General features: G+C 36.5%; 1 protein-coding gene across 3 annotated transcripts in view; it reads left to right on the forward strand.

Annotated features, from left to right (window-relative positions):
• Nucleotides 1-14,369, forward strand: part of MYO3B (myosin IIIB) — a 197,414-nt gene that overhangs the window by 145,876 nt on the left and 37,169 nt on the right. For all 3 annotated transcript variants that reach the window (XM_058840479.1, XM_058840480.1, XM_058840481.1), the window contains 3 exons: nucleotides 1,193-1,313; nucleotides 9,487-9,550; nucleotides 10,435-10,573. In XM_058840479.1, the coding sequence (XP_058696462.1) occupies nucleotides 1,193-1,313; nucleotides 9,487-9,550; nucleotides 10,435-10,573 (324 nt within the window). The remainder of the gene's footprint in view (nucleotides 1-1,192; nucleotides 1,314-9,486; nucleotides 9,551-10,434; nucleotides 10,574-14,369) is intronic.

A 14,369-nucleotide genomic window follows, 5' to 3' on the forward strand; every position in this document is an offset into this window, starting at 1 on the left:
GAGAGCTGCTCTTCTCCTCTGGGTATTTAGTCTTCAGAATGACCCTGGTTTGTATGCATCTAGTGTGCATAAAAGCTTTTCCTGGATAGGAAACATTTTTCAAAAATCATAATATCTCCTCAGCTTAGTTCCACTATCCTTTTTCATGTTGTCTCACTGCTTAAACTGCAGTCCTGCTTGACTAATGCACAGCTCCTTTCTCTCACAACCCTCAGCCTTATTCAGCAACTGTTTATTGTACAATGAAACAATGGCACTGACACTGAATTTATTTTTTCATTATTCAGTCCTTTCTCCCCCTAGGTATTTCTACTTAAAATAATGCTTGAAATAAACCCTACAAAAATCAAATCTAAAATTTTGTGAGTTTAAGTGTATATTGCAACCTTTTTAGTCCTTTGTCCTAAGTGCAGTATGTATCACTATCTGTGATTTGTGCTGGCACTTTATTACTGCTCAGAGGTGCAAAAAATTCAAGATAAAACTATAGAAATAATTATGGTATTCAGGTACCCAAACCCTGAGACAGTATATGAAAATAAAGGATGTAGATATCCTCAAGATATTATTAACTGTCATTTTCTTTACCATGTCACTCCACAATATGCCTCCTATTTAATTTAGTATTTTTTGTGATTATTATTTTTCTGCTTTTTTTTTTTTTTTTTAGGAATAGTATAAATTCTAATGTCCATAATTTTTTCCCTGTTTTTATAAGAGGTATTTTAAATGTTTGTTTATGGTTACAGTTAATTGGAAAAATAGAAGACTGTAACTGAATATATCTGTCCTCGGCTCCTCACCCCACTCTCCCACAATAAAAGAAAGTAAAGCTCTGATTCAGCAAAATTATGACTAATTCATAGGGAAGTTGTGATTAAAGAAGTTGTTTGGGGAGTGATTTTATTTTAATATGTTCTGAGTTGGATTCCTGTTTAAATTAGGCACTTTTTTGGGAGGGGAGCAGGGCCTGTTTTCCTTGACTGGACTGTGCCAAGTGGTCATCAGTGAGAGTGTAAGGCACCATAGAACTTCCAGGTGTTGGTAACATTGCAAACACTGGAGTTATTCCTGTGGGGTACTAAGTGTTCTTGTGCACTAATTCGGTGAAAGCTGGAGACATTCAGGTCTGTGTTGCAGAGCTAGTTTCAGTTTCTCCGGAATCTTTCTGATTCAAAACTATGTTTTTCAGCTTTTAGGGGATATATTGTTCGTAAAAACTACACAAGATTGAAAAGCAGCACTGAGTGTGTAGCAGATCCTCAGCTTACAAGCAGCTGCTCTACTTCCGATTTTGGCTGTGAAGAAGACTGGTGAGTTGAATCCTTTGCTATATATTCTTTCACAAAAGTTATTTCCCACACAATAAGAACTGAAAGTAGCAGGTTTGTCATCATGATTCAGCCAGCTCTTAGACAATCTGCTACATTCTGAGGATGACCACCTGTAGGTTAACAAGTTCTCTCTCTTAGATGAGTTTAGTCATCTTGGTGATCTGCCAGTTAGTGGAAAGGTGCTGTTGGCTCTTGGTTGCTGTCCTATTTTTGTGCACTTCTTGTAAGTGCCCAGAATACTGTAGATTGCAGACAGAATTCCAAGTGCTCAGCATTTCAGCATTCACTGCAGTGCATGTTATTAAATGTCCAAGAGTAGAAAGTGCCCCTTCTGTGCCTATAAAGCTCCATGCAGACCAGCAACAAGACAGGGAAAAGAGCTGTCAAGAGCAGATGGACAAGTCACTGACAGAAAGCCTAGGAATGCTGTAAACCATAGTGGTGCTCTCTTTTTTGAAAAGAAAAGGTATTTTACCACTTTAAGCAATGGATTCACTCCGGACAAATCTACTCTTGACACTTCCTTGGGTATGACAGACAAAAGGCATCTGTTACATCTGACTCGCCAACCTTATTCTAGGACAGGCTGCATTTGTAGGACTAATCCTTTTCATTAGTTTCAGTGACTGAGTTACGAGGTCTGTCCTACTGAAACCATTCTAGAGAAGTTAATGGTTATTTCTTTTTCTGTGTATGCTCACAGAACTGAGTTTTATTAACTTCCATGCTAACTCTGCTGCATGCCCTAGAGCATTATTATAGAATTTTGTTCAGGTGTAACCACCTGCATTCTTGCTCCAGAATCTTTCCCTTGAATTAAATATTCTGTTTCAGCAAGAAAAAGGTTCACACCATTGGACAAGGGGAAAATAAATAAATAAATAGTTTTGGTAATTATTTTCAGATAAAAAAACAAGCCACTGCATTTTACCATCATTGCTCTGTTTTGGGGTTGCTTGACTGCCCACTGGGGAATGAGATTCCTAATTTATGATTCCCTTCATGCACATGCAGCACCTTCTGTTTCTTTAAGTGTTTAAGGGGTGTGTATCTTGTCATCTCTTTAGGACTATTGATGATCATGTGTTCATTTGTTCTCCAGTCTGCACTGATGGTTGAAAGCAAGAGCTAATAAGATCTCTACTGTCAGTTTTCTTTGGCATCTAGAATTATAATTATTTACAATGTAAATAGATTTTTCATCTGGACCTGTTTGGAGGCACAGTGCCTCTTTAAACTTTTTATTCATTTATTCATTCATTTTATTTATTAATTTCGTGTATAAGAATGGTTTACTTCCATTTTTTGCATTAAAATATCTCTGGAATTCTTATTCACCAAACAAATGCATTTGGATTTGGTACAACTTGGCTTAATTGTACATCTTTGGAGGCTCACAGAGATTTTATGATTTGGTTACTCTTGAGGTGAATTTGGGCTCTGTGAAGCCTATATATACAGCCTTTAAAGATATTTGGCCACCAAACTTACACTGAAATCAGTGTCTAAATGCATTTAGATATCTGACCTGAAGATGCCCATCTAAAATACATTGGCAATTCAAAACCAGTTCTGGTTGCAATTTACAGTGAGATAGATAAATAAGTTGCCTGGAGTTGGGAAACTGCCATTCCTGCTGGCAGTTCTTCATTTAACCCAAACAAATACTGCACATTTTCCTAATCCCATACATTTCTCAGCAATGGCCTCAGGTTCCAATAATTTCAGCAAGACTTGAAGATGTCAGCATTTCACATGTAATGTTCAGAACCCTGGGACTAAGAATTAATAACTTAGTTCTCATAAATCAAGCATCACTTTTTCATGTTACTGGGCTGTTGTTTTAAGTACATGGCTGTTTGGCCATACAGGAAACTTGTAGGAAACAGAAAGGTGCAAATGCATAACACAGTAGATGATAATCTGACCCTAGAGAAGGCAGCCTCACTGTGGCTTCACATACTGTGGAACCAAAGTATAGAAAATAAAATACTATTTTCTCTCAATTTTCTTTCATTTATTCTAATTTCTTTTCTTTTTATTTCTTTTTCTTTTTTTTTTCCCCTAACTGGTAGTTTTGGAAAATGAGAAATGGGCTTAAAGGTACTTGGGATCAGAAAGAAAAATGACACACAGTTCTGTTGTATGCAGAGGAGTATAACTTCGCAGTTAAATGTATGGCAACCTGCTGCTCTTTTAAAGATCTGTTTAAAAGCTGAGTTATAGTGTTATATGTAAGGCACTCAGTTTTATTAAGTTGTGAATTTCAAAGTGTTCTGTTCTAATGAGCACTTAAAAAAAAATTTGATTCCATAGAACAAATTGAATCTCTACACCTAGTTCATGCTCTTCAGTCAGTGAATGCAGGACATAAGCCAACTGAAGCTAATAAATTACATGGATTACTAATTAAATGCACACATTTGTTCATTTAGCATTACATATTAAAATGTTTCATGCATTTGTATGCTTGACTTGGTAATCAAGTTAAATGCAAAGCTGATGTCACAGGTAACTAAGGACGCATTGAAGAGTTGGCAAATATCTCTGGAGTAGAAATAGATAATGTAAATGTTAACAGGGAAGTCACTTTGTCTCATTGAAAAAAATGTTTTTCCATTCAGTTCCACAAAGCTGTGAAAGTGTCTGTGACTCCTACTGAAACAGGATCCTGGGAATAATTGTGCACCTGGGAAGCTGACACCAAGTTGTAATTATTTCCCAAAAGCTATGCATGTATGAAACACTTGCTAAGCCTTTTCTTGATATCATCAGCCACTGAGAGAAACCTGCAGGCCTGTGTGGCATCGAGAACTGAATCACAATCAAACCTTGAAAGGGGCAGTTATTTTAAAGTCAAACATCATCAAGACATGAGTCGAACATTCAAATGAGGAAAGTCAAAACCTTTCTGAGACATTTTTACAACAGCTGAATAGCAGATTTACCATTCTGTACAGAACTGAATAGGCAGCAGAGAAGGGAGAAGTGTGATGGGGTCTCCTCTCTACAAGAAGAGCACAGACACCAACCTTACTTAATGACTGCCTCCATTTTGCAGTTGATCATTGCAGAAATCAAAAGCGCTGCATTTTGCAATGGCATAGCTAAAATTCCAAGTTAATATCAGGGATCTTTTGAGCTAATTAGGCATCATTTATGGAGAAGTAAGAAGTAATTTTCTAAAATATCATTTGATTTGAACTTGTTATATTGACAGATCTCTAGTCAATATATTTTTCGTAAATGTTCTTGCTTAGCAAGAAAATCTACATTTCAGTAACTAAGGACCTTAGTCTATGCTACTTTGTTCATCTTCTTGTTTAGACAGAGTTGTCATTCTTAAATATCTATAAATCCCTTTAGAACCACATCAAAGTACCTGTAACCTGCACGTTCCACCGTCGTCATCTTTTCCATTTCCTTCCCAAATGTAAATTGTGTTAAATAATACTGATCTGATACTTCTCCTGGAAAACACTTACTGTATTGTTAATTTTTCTTCTAGCTCACTGTACTGCTAAACATCAAAATATAAGTTAGCTACATGTACACAGTCAGTGCCATTATACTGTGTTGTATAGAAGAAAGCATTGTTTCCATGTAGTGACTTAGTTACACATCAGCTGGGTCTGTGACTATAACTGTGTCAGTGAGTATCCCTTGCTCCTTGGTTTCCTTTGGGGCTTTGTGTGTTATGGGTAGAAGATACCTGACATCAACACCAGTTCACACTCTTGAACTGAGTTTATCGTGATTTTTTTCCCTTGTATCTTTCTCTTTTTAGCTATTTGGTATCCTGTTCAGGCTTTGGTCAGCTTAGGTTCTCAAAAAACATTCTTTTTAATAAAATGGGTGACATTCAAATGAGCCATAGAGAATCAAGATTGTATAATAAAGTCTGTACAAAGCTATACAGGCAGACCAACTTAGATGTTTAAGTAATTATAGACAAAGAATAATTATCAGCATTTTTCTTTTCAACAGAAAGTATGCATGTGAAAGTCAAGTTCTAGAAATGGGTCTCTTTCTGCTCGCTAATGGCTTGGCTGATGAAGCAGAATCTGATTACTAAATTTGTATCAGTACTAAGTGAGTGGTGGTGCAAGGGCTTGTGAGCGTAGGTTTTAAATTAGAAACAGTTACACGAAGTTAATGAACCACAGTAGAGCTCCAAAGTTTACATTGGGAGGTTTACTAGCAATGAGGATACATTCAACTCACATGTGCATCATAACAGATTCCCATCACTGTCAAGACTTGGTTAAGGTAGTATATGAGACTTCCCTTGAAGAAAATTAGCGAGTCCTTTGGCAACAAAAATTATCACATCTCTCTATAAACCATGGTAAAGGAAGATGTCTAAGGGAGATTAAAAACTAAGGGTCATATGATATCATTTATCCAGTCATAAAAAGCTGATGTGAAAACAAACAAACTGTTCTCTGTTGAGAATCAGAGAGAAATAATGGGCTTGCATTGCAGCACAAGAATGTTAGGTTAGATGTCAAGAAAAGCTTACTGATGGTAAGCTGAGTTAAACCCTGTGTCAGTTACTTTGGGGAATTTTGACAGTTCCATCACTGCAGGTTTTTAAAATCAGGTTAAGCATATGTATTGGAGGGTGGGGGGGGGAGGGGGGTGGAAAAAGGCTTAACTGATTTTTCTCTGGAAATGGAGGTGACTTAGATGATTTCTCAAGATTTTTTTATTGTTTGTAAATGCACGGTGACTTCCTGAATTGTAACACATCTGTACCAGTGGGTTTGGGCATTGCAAGCCAGCTTTTATAGCATCGTAGTGCCACCAGCTGTTGCTGCATCAGTATGGGGAGTAAGTATAGAAATTGATCTAGAGGAATTCTCCATATGTCTGCTTTACTTGCAATGGCATTGTTGCTGCGCCTGAAAAATGAGTGAGATTCATTTCTCAATGGTCTGCTACAGCTGAAGCTATTGAAACAGCATGCGATGTGAATTCACCTGCATGGACACTCCTGGATTAACACATACCCACAGTATCCTGTGTATCACTGAGATTAAACACTATTTCAGTCGCATGAGCACAAATTTATTCAGAAACTGGTTTCATGTGAATTCTCCTGTTTTATATAAAAGCTCTTCTGTCTTTTGCTGTGGTTTCTTTGATTCGATCTGCAGCCTGCCTCTCACTAAAGTGAGGTTCACTCTGTCAGTCAATAACAAAACCTTCCAAGAATTCTTTAGATTAAAAGGAAAAGAAAAATAAACACTATGTTGATGTGTTTCTGTTGTTCATGGAGAACTGATTGAAAGGGTCACATCTCTACATTTTAAAACTATTTTTTTCAGGATCTTCGGAAGAATGCCATTGGGTCCTGGTGATTTATTCCCTACACCTTTCCCATACTTTCTCCTTGGGTGATTTCAGTTTCTGTCAAGATCACATTGAAATTTCTTGTATAAGTCATCTTTAGAAAATGAATTTTCATTCTGTTCTGGAAGAAAAGCTAATATAAATATATTCTGGTTTCCTTTAATAGCTTCACTTTCCTATTTTTAATCAAAGCAAACATTAGGATTATTGCTTGTGATGGAAATAGGAAGTCTGCAATCCTTATGGCATGCAGTAGAGTCCATGGGCCTGATTCTGATGTCATGTGAGCTCCTAATTACTTTACCGTTCCTAACTTTAAATAGTTACTCAGAAATTTTTAAGGTTTAAACGGGAATTTGGGCACAATTTTCCAGTGTCATGTGTTTCTTTCCTCCTTCCCACCTCTTTGGAATTTTTCATCTACCTGCACTGGAAGGATTGAATTTGTTCCATTCTATAAAATACTAATTTTGCAAAATGAACTGTATTACTTCTAATAGAGTATCTAGTAGTGTTTCTAACATTTTCAAAAGCAGTTAAATAATGAAAGTAAAAGTGCCATTATTTATACTTATAATGGCCAGAGTATCTCCAAAACTAGATATATTTTCTCCAGTGTAAGATAATCTCTGCTACTAGATTTATGTTGCTATGGTTCAACTGCTTTCAATGCTAAGGATAGTGAGTCTATACAGTATACAGATGTTTAGACAGACCTTAAGAATCAATGTTTCTCTCTTTTTCCAATGTTTCTTGCTAATGGAGTGATTTATAGACAATTGAGTGATTTATAGCCTATATGTGAAGACTGAGGCGTATTACAGCTCAGTAGCTGAACAGTCAGCAGCAAATTGTTGAGTTGCCTGACTGAAACCAGGCACAGGAACCCAGATCTGCAGTTGATACCATGTTTTCAGAAGTGTCCCCTGCCAGTTTAACATTGTGCTGGGTTGACCTTGGCTGGCTGCCAGGTGCCCACCAAACCATTCTGCCATTCCCCATTTTACCGGGACAGGGGAAGAAAAATGTGATGAAAAGCTCATGAGTAACAGCTAGTAATCAATTGCATACTTCTGGTAGCAACGGTAATTCTGTGAAAGGATGGGCTCCCTTGCAGCAAATACAACCCAATACAGGATTTTTTAAATCAAGAACAAGGCATCACTAGGATCCTGACAGAGCTGGGGTTAAGGTCTTCCAGATTCCAGAGGCTAATTTTTGCTAGCTTAAGCTGTACAGAAGGCAAGTTGCTGATTTTTACCTTTGTGCTTTTAACAATTACACAAGGTTCTGACCATAGCAAAGTTGTGGATTTTTTTAGCAGATGACAGAGATTATTTTCATGCTGCTTTTTTAGATCCGGATCCAAACCATCACAAAATCTGAATATTTAAATTTATATGATAATTCAGTCTGGTTTTGGCATTGTAGACCATTTGCAACATGCTGATCTGACAGCAAATTTTGATTTTGACATCCACCACAGTGATATTAGAGGATTATTCATCATTTTTACCTTGTGTTTGATTTCTTTTCAGAAACACTGGAGAAAAGGGGAGTGCATAATCACAATGCTTGAGGAATTTTTGGGGAAAAGTGGCAAGTTATCTAACCAGTCCCACTAAATAAATTATTATCTAAATAATATGTATACAAGATAGATAGTAATAAAGAACTTTAGGGTATGAGATAACTTTAGATAATATGGCATATGCACATATGCAGTATCAAATACAGTCCTAGGCATATGTTATACTTTCCACTTTAAGAAGTGTACCAGTACTAAATGATAATGCATTTCTAAAATGGATCCCTTCATTTCCTCCAAGGAAAACAGAAGTTTAAATTCAATTTACATTTTAGGGAGAATGCTTTTCTTCTCTTTCTTTGTGTCAAAGAAAAAAGGAGAATTTAAATTCCCCTAATCTGACATAAAGTTCCCTCATGAAATTGCAACATTACAGAAAAGATGGATGTTTACCATGTTTATGAACATCATTCTATTTTGACAATGAAAAAGTCTTTGTTTTAATCCCAGTTTGAGGACCCTGAGCATACCAAATAATTTCTATGAACCTCATTTTTTTTTAATCAACTAAATGAAATTGGTGACATTTTTTTTGGTATTGCCTAGCTAAAGATTCTGAAACAAGTTCTGTCTGGGTGGACTTCACTGTTGGAGAAATCCATTGACTTCAAAGGCCTGACAATGAGGATCACAGCCTGAAGAAGATTTTTATGTTACTTTAATCGGCATTAATGAAGTAGGAGTTGGCCTTTAATATTTTTATGGTGACATAATGTGATGGTAAAATAGTAACAGATACAGAGAAAAGAATCTAAGACATCTTCTTGTTCTGTCTTTAACCCAAATGGCTTTAGGAGAACACATGTGTTTCAGTTCTTCCTCATCCATCAAATTTTGAGTGTCTAACTTTGAATTCTGTGAAAACAGCTTTTCACAGACCTGGGAATGTAAAATCTTAGCAAATTAATACATTACTTCAATTTCATTAGATTCTCATAAACTCATTTTACACATCTGCACAGACCCACAAAATTTTAATGGCAAATTCATTGCTCATAACCTGCTGCTGTGTTTAACAGTATACACTCTCTTATAAGAGGAAATGGGACTGGTCTGCTTTTCTTCTGAATTGATTGTATGTGCATATTTAGAAACTGGGGGAGGGGGAAAAGGGAAAATCAACCAAAAAAAAGTGTGTATGCCAGTAAACCTTTTATAATAGTGAAGAAATGACAATATTTAAACTAGATTTTTTTTTTTTTCTTTTAGGCAGCAAACCAGTAACCAGTCTTCTCCCATGGTGCCTGATTTTCTTGACAAACAAACTAAAAAGGTACTACTAAGTTTTTATCCTAAAACAACATCCCATTATAACTTCAAATTTCTGAGTCCACAGTTCTGCAATGTGTTCGTGGCTGCTTGGCATAGCCATCTGAACATGAAACCGTTAGTGATGTTTTGAAGTCTTTGAGACAAAAGCCTGCTTGCTAAGAACTTTAGTTCTGTAGAGAGACAGGGAGGTACAGTGAATAAGAGAATCAAAAGGCTGGAAATTTGCTGCTGAGAATAAATGCTAGCTGCTCCCTGAGGTGATTTGTCTGTGCACTTCACTTTCTACAGATGTTAGAGACTCTTTTTTAGTAAGGACCTGAGGTTCTTTGGTAGCACTTTGATATCCTGCTCGAATTCAATATGTGAAATGGAGGAGTCGCTCTGTGACTTGGAGCACAGCATAGTCTTTGAAGTCTGATCCAATTTTTGCTGCTTACCATTTGATGTTGAAAGGATGAAATGGAGAAAATGTACAGTTTTTGCCAGTAACTCTGCTGAGCATATGTAAGATTAAAAAAACAAAATCCCTTGGATGATGTACTTAGAAATGTTAAGCAGATTAATACCTTCCTATAGCTTTTTTCTAAAGATACAAATTAACTATGAGAGGAAATCAGCATACAGTGCATGCTATGATTTAACTGCATGAGGAAAGGGGATAAATAAGTTAAATGGAAAAAAGTAAACAAATGTTTGTGACATGGGTGCTAAGTCGGTGTTGCTGAAAGCCACAAGAATCTTGTGTAACTTAAATCTAGCATTAGATGTTTCAGAGAGTCTTTGAAAATAACAAGTTGCTTGCTATGAGATCACAGCTGTAAGTTATCATGAGCAAGTGGAATCAATACCTTTCTTATGTGCCTAAACAAGCATTCTTTATTCCAGAATAATTTGGATGAGATTTCTGCTTCTCCATTTATTCTAAAACATTCATTTGAAATGAATGATTCACAATCAATTAGCCAATCCCAGACAGTTGCAGACCATCAGTTGTCGAGTCTCTTGACATCCTGTAAAAAAGAAGGTAAGAAATGGAATAAAATAGCAGAGATATTTTGTTTACTGCTTATAACCTATATGTTGCCAGCATGTAACTTGCTTTATATATTGATGAGATCCTTTAACAATCCCTTGAAAGGCAGGAAACATAAAGGAAAAAAACTTTCTTCTACACATTTTCATTCTGGAAATATGAAAAGCCCCTAAGTATCTGTATTACAGAGGCAAAAGCAAAATTATTTTTAAAATACACCTTCTATTTTAAGTGTCATTACTAATCCTAAAATACCCTTTTAATGAAATCAAATCGACCTTCAAGAGCTTCAGCTTTCCTTTGCCTTCCAACCTCAGAAGTTAAAGATGGTAATGAAGCCTCTCATGTTTGGCAGAATGAAAGACGACTAGTTTGTTCACACACACAAAGATTCAGCCAGCAACACTGGAACATCTGCAATAATTCTACAATCTATGCAGTGCATTTTTTTATTTTATTTGTTGTTGTGTTATTTTTGCCACGGTCAACAAGAGTTCAAAAACTTAAAGGTAAACATTTTGACCTTTTTTGAGTTTTACCTGGTTTCTCTTTGGATATTCCAGGAAATCATTACCTGTCAGAATACTTTTCTCTTATCATTGGTTTTATAATCATCCTGTCTTTACAAATCCATGAATACAGACTTTATTACTAGACTGTAGAATAACATCCACACTTTAAGATGAAGTAGGTTGATAACGTGATATCTGTAACCAGAGCCAAAATATATATGATAATAAATTAATTTCCAGGTTAATACTGAAAATTAGTTGTTTATTATAACGTGCTATTAACATTACTTTTTATTTATTTAATGGCACACCTTTCATCTCGTAAATCTACAAATATTTATCTGAATAATTAAGCCCTAATTGAGCAATTTATGTGTTTAAATTTTACAGAGTTCAGTAAAACAATTTACAATGTAAAGGTAAGAAGATAGGTATTTATAGAGAGATAGTTCTGTTACGGGAAATAATGCAAATTCAATGTTTTTCCTCTTTTAAACAGGCATAATGTGCTTTCCATGCTAAAAAGAGAATTGTATTTAAACAGAGCAGATTGAAAAATCCATTATTCCCCCTTCATGCATTTCAGTCCATATGGGTTTTGAATCCATAGTGTGGGACTGCAGGGGAAGTTTGCATTACTATCTTAAATTATTGCATGTTAAACAATAAACCTGTCAAACAGAAATATCTTCATTGCAGCAAATCCTCTTGAGGGAAGCAGTCAGGGCCCAAATCCATCATCTTTACTCTCACTGTGTATTGTATGTTACCCTGCAACTGGTCTCCTTGAAATCAAAGACCTTGTGTCTGAGGTAAAACAATTAGAGTAAAACTGGCAGAATTATGCCCTTAGCAAACATGATTCAGAGCCATTACCCAGTAATTTAGAGCATCTTCAAAAATGCGAAATAATAGAAGGATAAAATTTCAAGAGGAGATAAATGCAACATTGATCTCAACTATTGAAGATACACCTATGTTTAAATGAATAAGCATGTAAATGGAGAGAAGGAATTTCCTAGTTACGCATGAAAATATTCAGATAGATGATCATATAAATTACGCTTCAATGAATAACTATTAAGGAAGTAAACCTGGTGAAGAATAATAACTTCTTTGGGTGCTTTTAAAAGCATGGCTTGCATTCAGAGATGCATATACTTTCACCTGGTGCTCAGTCTGTATTCAGCCTTAATGTATGAGGTACACTTTTAAGCAGATAGTATTCTTACACCTACTGTGAAAAGCAAGTGAAATAGGAAATATCTCTTTGGAATAAGAAATCACATATAAAAATATGTGTGCTTTACAATGTAGGGTGATACTACATAAACTTTTATTCACACTAAAAACCTGCCCACTAGGTGGTCCAAACAATGCAAAGGCTGTTATTTTTCATAGGAGAACATTATTCTGCAATGTTAGAGACTGATTTTTAATTCTCTGCAAGTTACATTACAGACAGCACTAGTCTATCAGCTTGGTGGTGCGTGGACCTAAAATACAGAGGCCAGTGGGGAAGGGAATGTGACAGGTTTCTCTACTGGTCCATGACCCTGTTATGAAGCAGTGTTGGTGTTTGCTTAAGGAGGAAGTCTGTGTGCAGGCTTAAACACAAAAGGAAGGACAGGCTGCTTATTTGTCTTGAGGCCTTAGTAGATGAGGCTCTAGTTCAGTCAAGAGGGGACAGAACACAAAAGGACAAAATGGTTGATACAAGTTTGCATGTTTCTGTATTAATCAAGCAGTCTAGTCTCTCACCTTTTGTTATCTGGCTGTCTAATAGCACAGGCTGCCTGTTCTTAATAACAGATTGGCAAAGGAAGAATAGAGAAGGAAATTTCCACAAAAATAATGCAAAGACTATACTCTGTAATTAATACAGAAACAAAAGGCTCTTTTTCACATCAAAAACCTTCTCACTGGGCCATAGAAGGACTGAGCAGTATGGCCAAACTGCACACACAGCTATGGTTGTATAGAGTCACAGGGGCTGGTTTTACACAGCACAGACATTCCCCTACTCTCTGCCAGAGCACTGGGGCAAAACCAGTAACAGTGCTGAGAATTCCCTCCAGTGTCTCTGCTGTGACACAGTGCCTGGGCAGAGAGTCCAGTCATTAGTAACAATTATGCCAGAAGTTAATTATTCTAGTCACAATAAAGTAGTACTGAAGGAATCCAAATAATATGATCTCCAGAGGCCAAGTAGTGGTGTTCCCATAGATGAGATAGATAGTGAGAATGTTTGAAATTATTAATGAAAAGTGAGTGCTCCATAGGGAATTGACCAATGTAACTTCGCTTCAAAGGGAATTGACCAATGTAACTTTGCTTCAGATGTAAATGTGACAGATTTTCTGACAGGCAAAGGAAATATGTTTGCAAAAGGAAGCTAATAGTATCTCTGCCTTGACCAAACGATGGCATAATTTTTTATGCTTAGCACAGACATTTTGAGCAAGTGAGAGAATACACAAAGAGTCTCTGGCCATGGGCGTTCTCTCATGGGAGAACAATGTGACTTCTGGATATGTTCCATTTATGCCTCGCACCCCACACTGCAATGCTGAAACTTTGTGAAAAGTAGAGAAATTTGCCAGGATTCCGTGAGATCTGGAAGTATAGTCTTCAGGGTTGTCTATAGCCACAGTCTGAGGCAGTAGATAGTCCATTTCAGTATTCAGCCTTTGATTTTAGATTCTTTAATATTTTTTATTTTCAAAACTAGTGGAAGTTAGGGCTTGGCATGTTTCAAGCTGGAGTCCCATTAGTCACTGACCATTTTTAACATTTTTCTTGCAATGCATAATTTTTTTAATGTTGATAATTTTTTTCTCTTCCTTTCTTGTAAAACTGTCATAAAATAGGATTTGGTGAATGTAGCTGCGTTGGGTTTGGAGAAATTGGGTTTTGTACTGATGGAGGACAAGCAGATAATTAAATATGTACAGTTACTACTTGATGGGGGAGATAGGCTGCTGCCCACCTGAGAAACTACTGTGGACAAGTTTTAATAAGGGCATTGTGAGCATGGGAGACATTATTCCTAAAATGTTACTCTGTGGTTGTCATCACTTCACTGAGAGGTGGTGGAGTCACCATCCCTGGAGGCGTTTAAGGAAAGACTGGATGTGACATTTAGTGCCATGGTCTAGATGACAAGGTGGTGTTCAGTCATAGGTTGGACCGGATGATCTCAGAGGTCTTATCCAACCTAGTTGATTCTGTGATTCTGTTTCTATCATTATAGGAAAGGATAATCACCTTTCTAG

This window comes from Poecile atricapillus, chromosome 5 (genome assembly GCF_030490865.1).
Source record: "Poecile atricapillus isolate bPoeAtr1 chromosome 5, bPoeAtr1.hap1, whole genome shotgun sequence".
NCBI lineage: Eukaryota > Metazoa > Chordata > Aves > Passeriformes > Paridae > Poecile > Poecile atricapillus.